The sequence below is a fragment of the Pavona decussata genome, unplaced genomic scaffold, assembly GCF_977016875.1.
Source record: "Pavona decussata unplaced genomic scaffold, jaPavDecu1.1 SCAFFOLD_371, whole genome shotgun sequence".
Classification (NCBI taxonomy): Eukaryota; Metazoa; Cnidaria; class Anthozoa; order Scleractinia; family Agariciidae; genus Pavona; species Pavona decussata.
Window position 1 is genome coordinate 1,382,887 of NW_028145747.1, and position 20,399 is coordinate 1,403,285.

A 20,399-nucleotide genomic window follows, 5' to 3' on the forward strand; every position below is an offset into this window, starting at 1 on the left:
TTTCGAGCACTGAAATCGAGATGCGTGGTCTCCATATAAGAAATTACATAAAATCACAATGGCATTGCCTATACAATAGTAATACAAGACACTTCTCGGTTACCTGGGAAACTTCTCGCTCGGCATCCAGACTCACAGCGGAAAGCTGTTCGCTGTGCGCCTGCGCAAGCTCATTCTTAAGTCTTTCTACTTCCGCCACGTGACTAGCCTTGAGGATGTTGATTTCCTGCACGTGCTTCTGTTGCAGTTCAGCCAATCCGCGTAGCTGTTCCTCGTGCTTCTGTCCCAGGCTTGTCTCTAGTTGCCGCAGATTTTCCAAGTGTTCTTGTTCGAGTTCGTAGCGAGCTACCTCTTTGGCTTCTTCCAATTCTGTTCCGAATTTCTGAGACATTTCATCGCGGGTGAACTCTCTCATTCTCTCGAGATCCGCCTTCAAAGTAAAAGTTCCAGGTTATTTATTAGCTAGCGACTAAGCTCTTTGAAGCAAGTGAGGGGCTAAAAAATCATTTAAGCAAAAAGGTCCGAACATTTGGCTGACGGTAAAAAACTACATTAATTGTAATTCCAAAAAAGACACGCTCAGCGTGCAGCGGTCAACCTATATTTTCTCCTAACAGCATAGATTTATTGCAAAGGACAAGGGTGAGGAGAATAAATCAAATCATCAGCGATATAGTAGATATATTATTAAATTCTCACAAGTGGCATTAAAATAAATCTGTGGGAACAGTGAGGAGAATCAATCTTTGGATCTTGAAACTGAAACGCATAAAAAATCTATATTAAGGACAGTGCCTACTAATACCGAGGTATTTTTGCGCAGTCACTATGCGGGAAAAGCAGATCTTAGCAAGGGCTATTGAAATCCAAAAAGAAAATTGGGTGTAACCACGCATTTTTTTTTTTTAGAGAGAATTAAGAAACAATAATTCTAAAAAGTGCTGAAATACAAAGCAATGTATGGCGTTTTTCCAAATTGAAGCGTTATGATCTCTGAAAAATGCATGGTTAACCCAAATTTTCTTTTTGGATACCAAAGGCACTTACTAAGTTCTGCTTTCTCCGCATAGTTTTAAACCGCGCAAAAATATCCCTGTATTAGTAGCACCACCCAAAGGAAACCCGAGTATCTCGAGATGCGCAGAACGTATGCGCAGTAACAAAAGTAGGCACCGTCCTTAAATAGCTGAAACTGAATCCCTCTATTCAATAGAAATAGCTATATATAAACAAACAAACAAACAAACGGAATAGAAGACCTCGTGTTCCGAATCTAATCGAGCCGTCATCTCAGTGAACTTCTCCATGTGAGTGCGCACCAGTTCTTCTCGGACAGCCTCGAGTTCACGATCGTGTTGTTCCTTCAGCATCTGTAACTGTAACTCCTGCTGTTGGCTGAGGTTACCGCTGAGCGCCTCCTGCAGGCGTGCAAGATCTGCCTCTTTCTCTTCCTCAAGCTTAGCTCGCTCGGCAGCCAGTTCTTCATTGAATCGCCCCTGAAGAATCTTGAGTTCATCTTCGTGTTTCTTCTGTAGAACTTCAATGTCATTAATGTGTTGGGCTTCCTGTTCATTTTGCGCTTGCGCCATTGCAGTTCGGTGTTCTGAGAGAAAAGAGAGCGAAAAGGCCCAACGTTATGGGATGTACACACGAGTGTATCAATTCCGGTACGATATGATCACTTTATAACGTGTATATAAGCCGTTTCTATAGCGGTAGGAGCTTCATTGTGCAGCGAAATGAGCAAAGCGAAAATAAGTGTGAATCGAAATGTCAGAAAGAATGAAAACAATGCAAACGCAGCGATAATTTTATCGCGTTCTATTTAATTTTAGCGCTTGAAATGGAAGCTTAGACAATTGCCGCTTCTAAACAGTTTTACTTCTTAATGAAACCTCAAGACCTGTAAACGACAGATCCTTAAATGTTCAACGAGAGTAAGAAATTCGATTTGAATTTCCAACTCACATGTTAATGAAGAGAAGAACAGTTAGTAGAATTTACACTACTAAAAATACAAATACCTCTTAAAAATTGATGCAGTCATTCGGCAAAGCGAGAGCTCCCAACAATCTATCGATCCAAACAAATCGGAATTCTCGACGATACTGTAAACGCAAGGCTACACGTTTTGACAGGATTTCATATATGAACTCAACAAATTCGTCTGAACATGGTCAAACATTTACGCGGTTTCATGGCCGACTTCAAATCGCTCAAGTTCGCATTTGCCACAGACCGAGTTCTGTTCCATAAGTACACTACGTTCGTTTTAAACACCGTCTAACTTAAGAGACCAGGAATACACATCGACAGACCGATAAATTGCTCAAGAATATCCGTGTGTTTGCTACTTTTTCTAGCATTGCTTCTGGTTGTAATTAAGGATGCAAATCTGAAAATACCACAAGCTACTATTGTGATTGTAATTTCTTACAAGGCAGACAGAAGATGCACAAAAATTATTTGCTAATCCTATTAACTTAGGTCCCCAGAGAGGATGTTTTGAAAGAGAATCAATTGTGGGGCATATAAAAATGCTTAAAAGGCCTTTGTTTCTTTGACACAAATCTACATTGACATTTTAACAAGACTTGGGAAATATACGATTTCATTCATGCCAAGTTTTACATGTTTCGTTTTAAAAAAATGAGACTTTCTCTATGAAATTTCAAGAGCCTAAGGCGTTCTTCAAGGCTCAAAAAAAGAATGATTCATAAGCCTTGATGTCGGATTTTCATAAATTGTCAACACCTCCTGTTCAGACAAAAAATTTTAAGCGGAGAAAAGACGAGTTTTGGGCAAACATCGTTTCTGCATCGATTGCACAGAAAGAGCATCTTGGTGGCAAGATGATCAATTAAGTTGGCCCTGTGTCTCGCGATGAAAAATAAATGAAGCACTGTCCTTGTTATCTTTAACTTCTTGTTGTTCTGTTTTGGGGAAATCCAAAGGACTCTTAATTTATCACAGTTAACAGGACTTCGTTCAAAACTGAGACACTAGCGAGTTTACGCAACAAGACGGCTGATGTGGTGGGACGGCAAAATTGTGCTTGTGTGACCAACGTAACGGCCAAGTATTCATGACTCTAGATTGTAACATTCCTACCGCTCGTGGTTTTCAGGTTGCCACAGAAGAGAGAACACCAGTTTTAGTCGAAAATCGCTTAAAAATGTGATGGCACTAAGATGTCTTGTTGGTCACACAACGATATTTCACCGTCCCCTTCCCTCAGCCGTCCTGTTGCGTAAGCTCACTACTATTCAAGACGGCACGAATCTTGATGAAACTGTCGAGCTCTTCGTTTTAATACCGAGAAACAAAAGTAGGGTTTTACAAATCGACTATGTAGAACAATCATGTTTAGATTTTTTAACACCTTGAAAATAGTTAACAATTATTCACCAAAGTGGAGGTTAATAGTGATGGATATTTACCGAGCCGCGAAGCGGCGAGGTAAATATCCATCACTTTCACCGACACTGAGGTGAATAATTGTTTTAGTACATGCCACACAAGCTGAATAACTAGTGACCAAAAATTAGTTTATTCTTGACAGTATACCAACAAATGGTGGGAAGTTTTAAAATCTTGCGTGCCGCGCGGTAAGCGATTTATTATTGTAGAAAGTTCCGTCTCGCTTTCTTGCGGACAAATAAAACTTCTGGAGGCACTTGTTTAGTTGCTACGTGTCTTTTCTTTGTTTGTTGTGTGAAATTTGTCCTCTTGTTGAAACCACACTGCAAAACATTAGATGTTTCATTGTTTACATTATATTAAAATTATAGTGCTCGACAGTTTTCGTAAACAATGCCTTATATTTTTATTTTTTGCCTTAGAATATGAGGTTTGAAAGATTAAATAACCTACCACGTAATGCCGTCAAACCAAAATTTGTTACCATTTTTGTATTTTTTGTAATGGCCGTCTCTTTTATCGAAATAATTTCCTACTAAGTGACCGTGGCGAAACGGGAAGCCATCTTGTTTCCCTTAGGCTGCTCGGAGGTGAATAGTACTTGGCTAATCACCTCCGAGCTAGCCAATCAGTGCGCGCGAAAAGCACTATTCACTTGTGTGGTACATACTAATTGAAATTATTGTTATTAAACATTTACCCATTTGCTGACGATTGTAGTCTTAGTAGAAGATTACGGTATTTGCATTGTGGTATGATTGCCTAAAGGTAAAGGCAAATTTTACAAAAGGTTCTTTTCATACCTTCTGTTAGTTGCAATTTTTCTTCAGCAATCCTCGCCTCCAATTCTTCTTTCATCTCATTCATTTCCTGCTGCAGACGAGCCCTCGTTTCCTTCACATCTTTGTCAGCGGCGAGCTGAATCTGATCCTGAAGAGTTTTCACTTCATGTAACATCTCCTCTTTGAGTCTCTCCATCTCTTGCAGATGCTGAGCTTCGAGTTGGCTCTTTACTTCTTCCACTTGTTGCGCGTACCGTTCTTGGGAAAAACGCTCCGCTTCTTCTTTGGTAGATTGATCTACTTTTACCGCTTCTAATGCTTCAGCAAACGCCTGTTTGAGTTTAACAATCTCATCTTCGTTTTGCCTTTCCAGCTCGTCTCTTAAGGCAGCCATTTCGCTTTCGTGGTCTTTCTCCAAGTCTTCTTTCAAAGCGTCGAATTTCTCCTTCTCGGACAAGTCGAGCATTTGTTCCCTGAGTACTTTAACTTCGTTACTCATCTCCTCCTTAAAGTTTAACAATTCGTTTTGATGTTCTGCAGCAAGACGTTCTCTAAGAGACTCGAGCTCGGCTTGGTGCTTTTTCTCAAGTTCTTCCGTGAAAAGCTGCATTTTCGCTTCGTCTGATGCAACAAGAAGTTCTTCTTTCAGAGCTTCAACGTTATCAGCGAAAAGCTCTTTCACGTCATTCAACTCTTTTTCATGTTTACTCTCCAGTTCGCTCCTTAAAGACAAAAGTTCCTCTTCATGGGAAACTTTCATACCGTCGTAAATGTTCTTAAACTGCTCTCGTTCTGTCTCCAGTCTAGCTCCTAGCTCATCGACTTGTTTGCGGCATTTTTCCATTTCCTCTAACAAGTATTTCTCACCAACCTCTCTGTTTTCGCTCATTGATTGGTTTTTATCTTTCAAACTAGCAATTTCTTCCTCATAATGTTGCTTAATGTCCTTGAGTTTCGCTTCGAACTGTTCAAATGATCGTTCGTCGCTCATACTGTCCTTCGTTAACCACTGTCTAGAAAGCTCAACCTCCTCTTTAAGCTCTTTTATCTGTGAATCGTATTCCATACTCAAATCTTTAATCTGTCTTTCGTGTAGTTCCAGGATATCATGTATTTTATCCTCGTACTCTTTAATAACAGCTTCCTTTTTAGAACTGTCCTCCGCCATCTCTAACTTCGCTTCTTCGACTTGTTGTACTGCTTGCAAAGCAAGCTCCGATCGCACGCTCGAAACTTCATCCAACAGATCGCTGTATTGCCGACGCTTTAAGCCGCTTATCTCTTTTTCATGGCTATCATTAAGATCAATCAACTGCTCTTCTTTCGAACTTAACTCCTGTCGTAACGCCTCCATTTCCTTTTGATGCTCCTCGTTCAAATCTGCTTTTAACTGTCTCAACGCTTTCCGATGTTCAATTTCCATGGTTTCGACATCAGCAGACAACCTAAGCGCCGTTCGTTCGTAATCTTTTTGGCCCTCCACCCTCAACTCTTCCATTTCTCGTTCATGCTCGGCGCTTAGCTTAAGCCGCATCTTTTCCAAAGCCTGCGCGTTCTGCAAAGCTGATTTCGCACTGAGCTTCGCGAAATCCTTCAACTTGTCCTCTTGGAACTGTCCCCTTAAATCTTCCATCTCGATCTCATGGCGCGATTTAAGAGAGCGAATCTCATCGTCATGTTGTTCAGTTAACTCCATCTTACACTTTTCTAAATCTTGTTCCTTTATGCCTTCATATTCAAGCTTTAAGCTCTCGATTTCCTGCTCGTGTTTGTCTTGAAGCTCTTTCACAAGTTTTCCTAAATCTTCTTCGTATTTTCCACCGAGGTCTTTTACAGTGCTTTGGAGCTCACTGAAATGTTCATTATCTTTCTCCTGCTTTACCCTGAGCAGTTCGCTCTGTAGTTCTCCTATTTCCCTGGCATGTTGTTGGTCCTTGGATATGTACCTGGAGACAAGACAAACAAAGAGGATAAGATATAAACCAGGGTTTACTCTGCAGTGCGGCATTGTGGGATTACTGCAACCAAGAATATCTTGGGGCATAAACCTTCGGTTGCTCCTAGAATGGATACTTCAAAACAAGGCTGGACACCTTACGCTGTTTACACCATGTAGTATTCTTAATAGTGATAGCCCAGACGTAGACGAGGCAGGGAACTGAGAGAATAGAGCTCCATTTAGGTAGAGAACATCTGTTTAGGGGTATAGCACTGATCTACACAATTTAGTCTTAAGCACTGCTTTAAAAACGGTTAGCTGTCATTTGTTGTCAAGGCTAACGTTCTGAACTAAGTTTAAAATTACAATTTTCGTCATCTACCCCTCGTTGGTGTAGTGGATGTAGATAGCAGATACAAAGCAAATAGCCCGGGTTCGAGGCGTACACTAATTTGACTTTTTAAGTAAGGTAAGAATTTCCGTTGTGTAAAAATCATAAGATGACCATTGTGTAAATAGCGAAAGGTGTCCAACCTTTGTTTTGAAATATCCACTCTAGTAACAACCGTAAACTTTCCACCAGGGCCCAGTTGCTCGAAGCATGGTTAGCGCTAACCCGGGTTAAATGCCATGACAACCTATAGGTTTTAATACCTCTTAACCAATGGTTAGCGCTAACCATGCTTCGAGCAACTGGGCCCAGGGCGTCAAACTTGGCGCGCAAATTTCACCAAGAAAAAGCTATCTTCCTTTTTCAGAGAGACCTGACAACTAAACACCTCTTACGAGCATGGTTATATTTGAAATCATTCTGCAACACAAACTCGAAACCCCTAAGCTATCAAAGGTTAAGCAATATTTCAAAACATTAATTTTGCACCGCTACTTTATCGTTACTTCTTATGTTCCGCATTAAAAGTTGAAATATCTTGAGACAACTTTCGTGACAAAAAGGCCCTTTATCTCCAAACGGGCCTACTGTGCTCCTGTAATGTCCTGTAATGAGTAATGTTCCTGTGGCAAAAAAAAATATCGCCTAATTACAAGCAAGAGAATTTCGTCCACTAAAAGTGTGAACGCTGCGTTGCACCCATGAACAGTCAACTCTCGCCTTACGGAAACCTCGCTATTACGGACACCCCGACAACACGGACAGCAGCTAAATCCCTGGCAAAAATAAATAACAGACGTTTGACTGAAATAAATTCCTGCTATTGTGGACTCTCGCTATTAAGGACACTAACTCGCGGTCCCGAGGGTGTCCACAATAAAGGAAGTTGACTGTAATGTGATAGAAATGGAATGACATTTTTTTTAGACTGTTGGCAGTGAGGACCGCTGTCCTTCTAGTTCCCCGAGTGTGCTGGCCTGTGAAGAGAATTTGGTTTTGCCGAGGTAAAAGAAAAATCTTTGACCTAGGCGGAATTTGAACCTACCACCAGTGACTTTTTGGAGCGATGGTGATGTAATCCAGAAGCCCAGGGTTAAATCCCGCCGAGGACAAACAATTTTCTTTAAGCCTTGGTCACTTCAGCACCCTAAAAACAATTTCATTCCATTCCTATCAGGCTTTCGTCCATCTGAGCTTGATTTTTTTTTATAGTTATCCCTTCAGTTGTTAAGCCCAAGCGAAACGATCAAACATTTTCGTATACGTGATGTACAGGGACTCATTATACCAATTTATATTTTTAATTTCGTGCACTGGATCGGCTAAAAGTAAAACATTTCCTTACAATACAATAGGGAGCTCAAGCAACGACGAAGGCGACGACAACGACAACGCCGCAAAACAATAGGTTTAATGAGCAAAAACAATCGCTCTGCACGAGCGTTTTACATTTTGGTACATTTCTTTGCCGTCTTCTGCAAAGCAGCAACGAGAAATGACCACATTTAAGGTTTTTTGGAGAACGTGAACACACGACGGTGAATTTTTCATTTTCTTTCTTAACTTGTACGCCAGTCCTACCAATTTGCTTCCCGGATAGTGCTTTTTTTGTAAAAGTTGAGCGCGTTGAAATGATCGCGAAGTAGCACAAGCGAATTAAAGAGATATTTTCAGGTGACGGTTTCTTTGCCGTTGCCGTCGTCGTTGCTTAAGCTCCCTAATGTTGCACGAAAACGTTTGATAGTTTACACGGGGCTTTACCTTCTCTCCATATCCTCTGCTAATTTTTCCAGCTCCCGCACATGCTCTAACTCTCTTTCCATCTTCTCCTGTTCCGTTCCAGACCGAAGCCTTTCCACTTCCTCATCGTGCGCTTGGTCGCGTTCTACAAGCCGCTTCTCGAAATCCGCCTTCAAACTTTCCAGCTCCGCTAAGTGCTTTTCCTTCATCTCAGCGCGCTGCTGATCATGCCGAGCCCGCAAGCTTTCCAATTGTTGCGCATGCTCCTTAGCAGTGTCATCATAAGTCCCTTCCAAGTCCTCACGCATGCGCGCCAGCTTCTCTCTTTCGCGTTTAACCTCTTCGTTCATCTCTTGGATCTCCTCTTCGTGCATTTTCTCCAAGCGTCTTCTCGTTTCCGCAGCTTGTTCTAGCAGTTGTTCCTGCTCGTTTTTCAAAAACTCCATCTCTTCGGAGTGCTTCTTTCCAACATCATCCAAAGCAGCGCTTGTAACTTCAGCCCTTTCCTTTTCGAGTTCATCTCGCAATTCTTCCAACTCCTGCGCGTGCTGTTCTGAGAGAGTTTGCTCAACTTCTTCGAGTTTTTCTCGGAATTCATCCATGAGCTTGTTACGTAAAGTGTTCATTTCGTTCAAGTGTGCTTCCTTCGTGGCCGTTTCGCTTTCTCCCAAGTTCTCTTCATGCGTCTCTCTAAGCTCTTGCAGCTCTTTCTCTCGTCTTTGTTCAAACTCTTCTTGTTGTTGAAGCAGTTTTTCGCTCAGTTCGTGTTCATGCTTCTCCTTGAGATCATCCATGTCTTTCTCAAGCTACAAGGAAATAAGAGAGCGTTGAAGACGCTTGGCACTTGTACAAGAACACAAATAGCCCTTACTAACCGAGTTCGAGGTCCGTACTGTAAGTTGCGAACCGAGTTTTTTGCCGTTGATTTCGCACTTGGGCCATAAATCAACTGGAAAAAAAACGAGGATCCGTAACTTACAGTACGGACCGACAAAACGAGGTTAGTAAGATATTTGTTTTATCTCTGAGGTTAATCGAGCGCGCGGGAAAGGAAACTAGTTGAAGTCTAGCGGGCCGTACAGTGGAATACGGCCCGCAAAATTGACCAATCACACCGCGCGTACTAACTGAGAGATGTAATAAATACCGTTTCTATACCAGCACGTGACGCAATCCTGGGAGAGGAAAGAATGCGTGATGCCTTTACACTTTTATGCAAAATAGCGTGACATTTTTAAATATTAGATTAAGTTGAACGGGTTCAAAAATGAAATTACCATACTGAGTGGATCTGCTGCAAATATTAATAAAAAATTGTATTGCTGGCGGGCTAACACTGCCCACCTGCCATACGTTGCTTTGTAATAATAGCAATTTTAAAATTTTAAAAAAGTATATAAATAAAATAAAATAAAAATAAATAAATAAATCACTTCATTCAAGTGTCATTATCTTTAGCGCAGGGCATTAATTGGGATCACTTTCCAAATCGAATTGGAATTTAGAAGTGTTGGTTTTTGAGGAGAGGGGAAAACCGGAGTACCCGGGGCGCTTTCCATTCGACCAAAAATTCCGGAATGAAATTTCGAGTATTCCATGTGACGAATGGAACAGTATTTCCCGGTTGGTTTGAACCAAGCCGTCCCAGTCCATCACGTACCAATTTTCGCGCGAAAATACCAAATAAACAGGGGAATCAAAAAATGGCGGACTCTTTGTCTATTTTACTTGCTTTAGAGTTGCTCGACGACTAAATAAGCGAAGTATTGGACGAGGACGACGACATAACGCTGTTCAGTGTGGATAGCTCCTACATGCGTAGGAATTTAAACCGAGTCCGCGACTCGGGCACGATACCTCTCTATTTTCCTGACGAGTTTAAGGGTCACTTCAGAATGACGAGAGAAACTTGCGTAGCTTATATGCATTTTCGCACTACTTACGAAAGTTTGCCGTGGCTCCGGTGCAAAAGTGGTGCAAAAGAACATTCAAGTCATCCGTCGCATAATAACAAGCGGAACACTGATATTGAGCAGAAGAATTGGAAGCCATGTCGAGTTCGATTTCCGGGCTCTGAGAAACTGGGCGCGAGCAGGAATGGTCGAATGGAGCGGAATTTTCCGGTTATTCCGATTTTCCGGAATCTTAGGCCAACCTCGCGAGGTACACCCAAAATTTCGGAATGAAATTCCGGAAAATGTCTGTTCCATTCGCTCCCAAACCCGGAATTTCGGGAATTTTTGGTCGAATGGAAAGCGCCCCTGGAGAAAAATCTCTCAGAGCAAAGACGAGAACTAACAACAAACTCAACCCACATATGATGTCGAGTCCGGGAATCGTACCCGGGCCACATTGGTGGGAGGCGAGTGCTCTCACCACTGCGCCATCCCTGCTCCCCACAAATATTTCAGATCTCAACGAAACTTTACAGGTTTGCTAAACTCGTTATGAAAAATTCATTTCTCGGTGAACTACGGTTTTTGAACCTAATCTGATACTTAAAAATGCCACACTCGCCCCTAATTGGACTATTGTCTCTTTGGTTTCTGCTAGAGACCTTTAAATTCAAGTACGGGTAAGAATACGACAACTTGTTTGTCCAATAGATAAAGAGCGCGCTTGAGTGAGCCAGTGTCATTTTGGCGGGAAAACGAGATAGCCGTCGTCATTTTACTACGAGTTTTTGTGAGAACATCGTAATGGCGAAAACATTGGCAATCTTTTGTTTTGGAATCGCAAAAGGACTTAGCTATCATCATTTAAAACGACTGCGTCATGTTCGTCGCTCACAAAGAGTAAAATGATGCTTCCTGGGATTTATATCTCTTCTTAATACTTCGCTAAAAACTTGAAGTCACATCTACAATTCGTAGTCAAACTCGCACTAGAAGCTAAACCCCTGGTTAAACGGCGCATGATACTCAACGATAGCTAATGGCAGTTAAAACTCGAGCGCTCGTTTGACCACCAACTATCATGCGCTATCATCGACTATCATCAACTATCATTCACTTTGAGCGTGTTCAAATTCTTCGATAGTTGATGATAGTTTTTCACGTTTGATCACGCGCATGATAGTCGATGATAGTTTTTCGGTCAGCTGTTTTCTCCACCAGCGCTCTCTAGATTCATTTTCCGTTAGTTCTTCCAATAACCGAAGGAAAACGAAACACGCTGACGCCCTCTTTCGCCGCGAAAAATTCATCCGTGCGAAGTTTTGTAACTTAACGCGAAGCTATGGTTGCAATGTTTACACTTGGCAGGTGCCTGACACTAGAGGCTCACGGTGAACTATCCTCTGCTATTACAGGTTTCTTTGAGCCGTTTGACCACTCGCTTGATAGTTGATAATAGCTGATGATAGTTTTGACTATCAAGAATAAACTACATGAATTGAGTACATTGTTTTGAGGACACAAAAGACAGATTCAAACATCCACTTACTTGAATCATCTTTTCTGTCATTTCCTGAATTTCTTCCTCGTGTTTTTGTTTGGTCGCTTCTAGTTTCTCTTGCCACTCGTTCTCAGTCTCCAGACGGGCGGACTCAACCTTGATGGCCGTCTCCGCCAGGAAGCTGGCGGTGAGTTCGTTTAGGTCTTCTTGATGGGAAGTTTCCAGTTGTGATTTAACGGCTCCCATTACTTCGTGATGGCGTTCGCTTAGTTCTAAAGAGCAAAGGAAAGGAATTGGATTACAAAGCGAGTCTGAAAATGGTGTAGAAATGAGGGCATATGCAGTCGAACGTCCGTTCATCATCATCATCATCATCATCATCATCATCATCATCATCATCATCATCATCACCACCAGCCAGGAATGTCTAAAAAGTGCGGTGCCCGTGTACAGCTGAAACACTTCGGCGCTCTACATTTGGCACAACTACACTTCAGAACGGTAAATCTGCTAACGGAATGAGCTATTTTGAAGAGATCGTTGTCGCTTCAAAATCTCAGCTTTGTCGTTCTGAAAATAGTATCTCCCATTTCCACCGGTCCTCCATATTGGCGCATTCATGTTGGTCTGGTCAGGAACTTCTGACACACGGCAAGCGCCAGTAGTGTTCGCTTCTAAGGGGTTATAATTTGACTGTTTGTGTGTAGCCGGGGTCACGAGTGAGCGTCCACCTCGGAGCGGGCAATGTTTTTTCGCCCACTTCAAGATGGCGGCTACTTACCGTGACAGACCGGTAACTAACAAAACAAAACACTCCGGTGTGCCTAACTAGCACTCCGGTTAGCCTAATTTAACAAAGGCAGCCTGCGGTTAGCCTTTATATTTGGGGTTAGGGTATCTGAGAAAAAAAAAATGCAAAATCTGGCAGTTAGTCGTCGGTTGCGTAGTGGTAAGGTTCCCGCTTGGGAATCCAACGACCCCGGGTTCGACTCTTCTTTCGGTTATTTCTTTTTTAACTTAAAAAAGTAGAAAATAGCAGCCATGTGTGTGCTTTATAGTACCGCCATTTTGAAGTGGGCATAAGCTGAAGTGTGATTGTACCTGGAAAAAAAATACAGCGCGGCGCAAAAGTAACTGCGATAAAGGTAGCACTACATAAGACGGCAGCTTACCAATAGAAACCTCTCCGTGGATCGAGTGGAACAAACTCGCTTAAATAACACGTAACAGATGTTTTCAGTTTTGGATAAAAATTCCCATGGAATCAAGCATAGCGATTTAACAACAGAACGATCAAACCGTTCGCGATTCCAAACGTCGTGGCGCATTCGTTGCCGTCTTATAATCACATAAAATTTGTGTTAAGAGTTTCTATGGAAGCAGATGTTTGGCTTGGCTATGTAGCTAGAAACTGATGTTCTAAGATTCCGTCTGCAAACTAATACAAAACAAGCAAAATGAAGGGGATACTTTTCTTCAGGTAGCTGATGGCATTTCATTATCATCTAAAATCAGACCTGGTTAGACAAAAATAATAGAAACAAAAGAAGCGCTCAAGGAAAGTAAGTTAAACGCGCTCTATTTTCAGAGGAGAAACAAAATGATTAATTTAGGAATAGCCCCAGGCTATCAGGAGAAAGTATATTACGTGAATTCATATACAAATGTAAAACAAGTGCCCAAATTATAGAAGCCTCAAAGAGCCAATTTGCAAATGTTAAGGACGGTGCCTACTATTGTTACTGCACATACGTTCTGCGCATCTCGAGATACTCGGGTTTCCTATGGGTGGTGCCTATTAATACAGGGATAATTTTGCGCGGTTTAAAACTATACGTAGAAAGCAGAACTTGGCAAGTGCTTTTGGTATCTCAAAGGAAAATTAGGGGTAACCATGCATTTTTGAGAGATAATTAAGCTTCAATTTAGGAAAAAAATCCCATACATTGCTTTATATTTTGGCGCTTTTTTGAGATATTATTGCTTAATTATCTCTGAAAAATGCGTGGTTACCCCCAATTTTCTTTTTGGATTCTAAGAGGCCTTGCTAAGATCTGTTTTTCCCGCATAGTCATAAGCTGCACAAAAATACTTCGGTATTAGTAGGCACCGTCCTTAAGGAAGGCACAAAAACAGTTAGCACTCAAAAATTGAAATGTTCATGTACTCAGAAAGTCCATCACAAGGATGATCACATTAAAATTCAAAATTAGTCAGTTTACCAAGTATGAGGTTCTGTCGTTAGATTGAGGCCATGTAGAAGGCTTTCAAAAATGGGAAAAAAATAGACTTTGTATGAAATTTGGGCGACCTTTGACAGGTCACAGCCTGGTTACTACGCAATGAAACATAACCAAACTTGATGAACTTACTAATTTTTATGTAATCTTTCTGGCAATGGGGTTCATTTCCTCATATGACTTAATCTCGTACCAAGAGTTCTCAGGCTCTTTGGCCAGCGGTTGGTCGCCAGGAGACACGCTGGGATACTGGAATTTTATTACCACAGGATTTCCGCGGTAAAACAATGCAAGCCTTTATGGGGCAGCCAATCAAAAAATTATTTTTTTCGAATTCTCCAGTGTCTCTCCTGGCGACCAACCGCTGGCCAAAGAGCCTGAGGACTCTGGGTACAAGATTGCATATGACCCAGTTTGAACAAAGTGTAAATTAGGGCCCAGTCCCTTCATGAACTTCGAAACGCCATGCAATTCCTTACCATCCCTTAATCCATCCATCTGTTGATGATGAACATCATCAAGATCGACTATGTCCTTGGAATGTTGTCTTTCCAACACACTCTTCATGGTCCCCACTTGCTGCAGTCGCTGTGTCTCCAACTCGTGTTTGAGCTCCAAGAGCTTCTGTTCAAATTCCGAGTTCATCCGAGAAATCTAACCAAGAAAGAGCAGAGAAAGTAAAAAGTTAACTATGAGAGCGAGGAACCCATGAGGTCGAACTCGAGTTAAGATCGAGTTAAGTTCTGGTAATTTTATAGTATGCTTATAATGCTTCCTAACAGCTGGCAACCTGATAGATGTATTTTTTTTTTCAGTCAGTGACACAAGCATACTCGGAAAAAGGAATTCCGAACAAAGTTAGATGTAGATCATCCAAATTATATAAACTAACAAGAACAGAAAATATATTATGACTTAAGTATTTAAAAAATATAGACCATTCGTATCATCTTAACACAAGAGAACAATACGGAATTTGCCATTCCACGAGGACGGAAACATTCATAGCCGTTCGTTTCCTTGTAGTTAAGTTCATACTATGCACACTACATTTGTATGATGCACCACAAACGCCTGTATAAACTGCAAATTTCACAGAGCTAAATTAAAAAGGTCGACTTTGTGTGAATCCTTGGCTAAACGATGAAAACATTGTATCCAACAACAGAATGAAAAAGGTGAACGATCAGACATTGCTGGTTGCACAAAATGATGACTGAAAATCTACCTGGAAAACTTTATGCGACACTTTGTACGATGAACAACGCGCTTGGGAGTTTAGACGTTTCCATCCAACATGGCGTTGGATGCCGGAGTACTCAGAAATTTATGCAAGAGTAATGCAAAACATAAGCAATGCAATTTGGCACATACCTGATAAGAAGAAGGTAATACTAAAAAGATTTCAGCTTTGCTATGGAAACTATGGACACATATGCAAGGGTCCCTTAAAAATACCAGCGCACCTTAATTACGGAGTAAGACAGCATGGATGAAACCACAAAATCTTTTATTAGGGGGACGCCATCTTTGTTTACCGAGGCAGAGGCATGTGCGTTTTAGTTTGACAAATTGTATTGTTGTATGTTTGTTCAACCGACACAGTGTACACACCATTTGAAATTCATCCTAAAGAACAAACCAGTACAATGAGCAGCCTGTGAATCAATTGTTAAGCTGTTTGTTCTCAATTAGAGGAGAAATGAGTTACGTCTTTGATTGCCGAGGAATATATTTGCAGCACGTTGTAGCTTTGAAGTCATGTAATACGCGAGCTGCATGTCTCGTGAGGGAAAAGACATAACTAAGGTACCAATTCATGGAAAACAACGAAAACTAAGCAGTGAAAAAAACTGAGAAACTGTTACAAAATACGCGTTGCTCAACGAGTTATGGGAAGCAAAGAGGGCTAAGCTGAGAACACTCGCCTCCCACCAATCACGGACTGTCGGCATAGTGGGTTAAGTTTGTTGCTAAGTAGGTCTCACCCTTACTCCGAAAATTTTTCTCCGAATTCCCCGCTTTTTGCACCTTCCTCCACAGAAACAGCTTTTGAAATTCTAATTCGAGCCATAGCATTCTCAACAATATGCCATGATTAAAATATGCAAAAAAGTTTGACACTGGGTTAAAAAAAAAAAACAAAAACACTAAAAGCAAGCGTTTTGTAAAAACATTGACGTTTCAACCTAAGAGCTTACTGAATTATTCATCGGTTATGATGGAGAGAAAAAGCGTGACAATGAATTATAAAAGTCCAAAATTACGCAAAGTACTATTCGTGTGAGGAACAGTAAATTAACAACGTGGAGTGTAAATATCAAGAATGTCTAAGTGGTCATTCCCTGAGTTGGGGTCTCTTTGGCACTATAATTCTTAATATGCCATGACATCCAAAGCCTTTTGAGCTACTGCTTAAGCTAGAGAAATAGTTAAAATAACAACTCGCTTTAAAGGAGTCAATGCATTACCACATATGAATAAAACATTTCTTTCGCTATCACAGTCTCCTACAGCAGCCGTTATTTTAAGCCGTCGCTCGTCACGCAATACTTCCCTATACGAGAAGAGCGTTACGTGACAAACCAGAGAGGGACTATAGGGCTGTTGACTGTACAGACTTCCAACTTTAACAACATTGTTTTCTTTTTATGATCACTGGTGCTTATCAATTTAATTTGTGATCTAGCTTACTTTTTTCACATCGCGTTGATTACTTGGCAATAATTCGCTCGGAAAGCCTATGTCAGTTCCGCGTTTGCCGAGTAAGGACCAGCTTACGACAGAATACAGCTTACGCAAAACCAAAGATGACTCGGTAAAATAAGCAATTTCACAAAAGAAAATTATTCATGAGATACGGTATTATTTTATCTATTTTTGAATGCAAAATTCCCTTTAATAACAGGCCTCTCCAAGACAAAAATTAAGCACCTCAAAGGTCCTGTTGACAAATATATGCCCAGGGCTTATATTTAGAATTTTAGAATTTTACAATTTTATGGTACTTGAAAGCTTAATCTTACAGTGAGTGACACTCACCCAAGCACCTGTTCAAAGTCTTCAAAGTGGTGTTGTGTTTCTACCTGCTAATTAGACTTACAATCTCAACACTACTGTAAATTTTGTTTTCCAATAAGCCTTGTTGGGAGAAAAAATTAACAATTACGGAGCTCGACGTGATAGCTAAATGAAAAATAAAACAAAGGTCGACTGATGACAAACAAGCGTGCAAGTCCTGGGGGAAGATATGAAGGGAATATTAGATTGAAAGTCCTTCCAGCTGAGATGGAAAGCAGTTTATGCACCGCAATTAATCAACGAGATATCGAAGCATTAAAAACAAAAGGCAAATACACACAGAGTCCAACCACGTACAGTACAAGCAAACAAGCAACTTGCCAGAAGTCGTTAATTGGAAATTTGAAAGCAACTAACCGAATAAGAAGAGAACAAAACAAACAATGCGAGAAACAAACGAGACTCACTCGAAAACAAAATTAATCAACTCCCACTCCACTATTAAAACGTATTAAAACCAGTAGCACCTCCCCGCACAATTAAAAAAACTACCTTGTTTGTGATGAAAGGTTAAGAAATATCTCGACTTAAAACGCGAGTACATGTATTTTCCTCTAGGATGGATTTAATGTGCTCAAGATACGGGACAGTGCGTCACCAGTGACAAATGAATGGTGAGCCTAACCTTGTCGCTGCGTGACTGAAATAGCCCGCCTCTCCGCACAGTTAGCAAAATGACTCAGGTTTGTGAAAGAATCAGAAATAACTCGCCCTCTATTTTCGTCTCGTACAGACTTATCGTGCTCAAGATACGGAATAGTACGTCATTAATGACGAACGAACAGAGCGGCTTAATCGTGTCGCTGTATGAATTAGTGCGATCTTCACGTTTTGCACATGCAAAATATACCTCAACGCCCATATATATCCTTGCCCAAAGTAGCCTCGAGTTTTGGCCGTTTGGAGTCTACTTCTACTCCGTCTTGTAAATCAAGCATATGACACGAGAGCTTTACTTTTTACCCTTTTTTAGCGAATGATTCGCTTAAAAATCGTAGTAAAATAACTATAACTTCAAAAGGACTTGATAGCAGGGAACAAGTTGGCTGGCTGTTGCAACGGCCGAAACGTGTCCTTTAAATTAAAGTGTTGTGTTTTCCTTTAAAATTATAACTGTAACTTTCCTTTTATGCAGAGAGCACTAGAGCACGACAATGCGACCGCAGGAAGCGAATTCGATTGCAAAAATAGAATTACCAATACACTTATTCAGACTCAAACACTGCAAATTGCCTTCGCTCGCGGGGACATTAAACGAGACAACTGAAAGACAAATTGTGTTCTAGTCGGATCTCTTATACAAAACAAAAGAAACGAATTTTCAAACAATTCCAAGACAAAACTTACGTTTCAAAAGATCGCAAGAACAGTCGTCTTCTTATAAGTTCAACAATTAATGTTCCGCTGTTTGAATGCGGTTCCGATCTGTTCAACTTTCAAGTGTTTTAAATTGTGCAGTGGACTTGACCAAAACCTGCAATTTAGGCCGCGAGACTCTTCCACTATCTTTGTTTATATTAATCGAGCGATCGACCAACGAACCGTAAACAATTATCACCTTTTTAATAAATTTCCCGTATTTCGAGTTTGCGATGCACTATCGTGCAGCGAGTAGCCAATAGGCATTCACAGTTAGAAAGATAAGGCTGTGTAGATTAAAGATTTACAACCTTTCATTTTCTGACTTGTCTGTCAGAACGAGCGCTAGTCGCGTTAAAAATACACAGTCACTGCAAAATTCAAACCAGGAAATGAAACGAGACTTAGTTTTATTGGAGGGAGCGTATTTTGCGAAAACTTCATGGGCAATTTTGCGGGAGTTTAAAGGGTAATAAAACGAAAGAAATGTAGAAAATAGATTGAACGGCGTCAGTAAACAGTGTGTGACACGCGAATTTTGAAAAAGGAACAGAAGCTTTTGTTTAGTCAGAATAAACGTCCTCGACCAATCACACAGACCGTTAAACTGTTCCAAACAGGTGCTTAGCCGGTGTTACACGATCGTTCGAGAGTTCTGATTGGTTAGCAGGAAATTATGGGCAATGAATTAAAATTCTCTGCGATCAAAATAAAACCACAGGTTAAGAAATATATAGCGTGCTTAACTTGATAAATAACTTCGTTACTAACCGTTCAAATTTGAGGAAGAAAATAACAAAGCATGGTCGAAATATTTAAATACAAAGACAAAGAAGCTTACTGATGAACTTGTCGTTCGAAATTCTACCGTAAGAAATCCAGTGTTTTAAACGGAAAATATACAAGTTGGATATGCGATGCGTTGTGTGAACGTTACTTAGCGCAAAGTAAAACGCAAGAGCACAACAGCAATATCATAACATCGAGTAACTAAACTAAGCGAACTCGAAGATTAACATACAGTAAGGTAATTATTACAATCGTAAAATCTCATCTGTTTTGATATACAGAACGTAAACGAAAGCTAACCTTGAAACAATCTCGCTCCAGCAGTGAATTAACAATCCACAGCGACAAGTCGTGCCATTCCATCGGGAGAAGAAGACAAATCGCCACGACTTGACGGTCCAAATCACTTTACAGCCAGTTTAAGAGGCATTCAACAACACAATAACCGGCGAACGGCTTTGTTCGGCCCGGCCGTGCAATAAATAAAAATAAGTTGATCTTAATAGACTTGTCATTACCACTTAACCCGTCCCAGCTTTCTCCTCGCGAAACTCGATTCGCGAATTTCGCTCATGGCAAACGAGGGAACGACTTTGCATCGAAGCACACAGAAAAACGTGACGGCTTTTGAGCAAACGGATATTGTAATGTTTAGTGTAGAATGATATTGACACGTTATATATTTGCTCAAGAATATAATTTTGGACTTTCATGAAGAGGAAGCGTATCGCCCAGCAACCGATGTCATGTGTCTGGAATAGTTTGAACATGACGCTATTGTTGTACATGATTTGAAGACTGTTTTGTTTACGTTTCGAAAAAACAACAACCGCGTCTGTGCAAATTAGGTTTTAAAACAAAGAGTTAATATTTTGTCTCTACGTTTACAATAATTCATGAAACTTAAGATTCACATGGAAACGAAATAAACTAAATTATGGACCGCAAGCGTACCGGTAATTTCCGAATTTCACATGTAAGCTGTAATTTCCTATTTCTTTTCATTTCCTTGCTGAGTCGTTTAAGCAGTCATCTTATGGTAAAGCAAGTAATAACCCGCCATACAAAATGACTACAGGCTCAATTTTAGCGATTGTCATGCAATCAACTTTTAAAAACTCTTTCCACGTTCAATAACTATACAATTATAAATCTTAAGTTGTCGAAAATGGCGTAGTTAAAAAAGTATTTGACGAGAAAAGTGAAAAGCTTTGAGTAGATTAATTGTAAACTGCGCCAAACTTGAAGAGGTTGGTCGGCTT

The 20,399-nt window shown here is 40.7% G+C and overlaps 1 protein-coding gene across 1 annotated transcript in view; it reads right to left on the reverse strand.

Annotated features, from left to right (window-relative positions):
* The window catches only part of LOC146452399 (uncharacterized), an 81,766-nt gene that overhangs the window by 35,486 nt on the left and 25,881 nt on the right, over positions 1–20,399 (reverse strand). Inside the window, exons 13-18 of the mRNA XM_085097915.1 lie at positions 14,388–14,562; positions 11,717–11,940; positions 8,294–9,078; positions 4,224–6,148; positions 1,260–1,603; positions 104–430 (exon numbers count right to left, since the gene is read on the reverse strand). Coding sequence (XP_084954041.1) covers positions 104–430; positions 1,260–1,603; positions 4,224–6,148; positions 8,294–9,078; positions 11,717–11,940; positions 14,388–14,562 — 3,780 coding nt within the window. The remainder of the gene's footprint in view (positions 1–103; positions 431–1,259; positions 1,604–4,223; positions 6,149–8,293; positions 9,079–11,716; positions 11,941–14,387; positions 14,563–20,399) is intronic.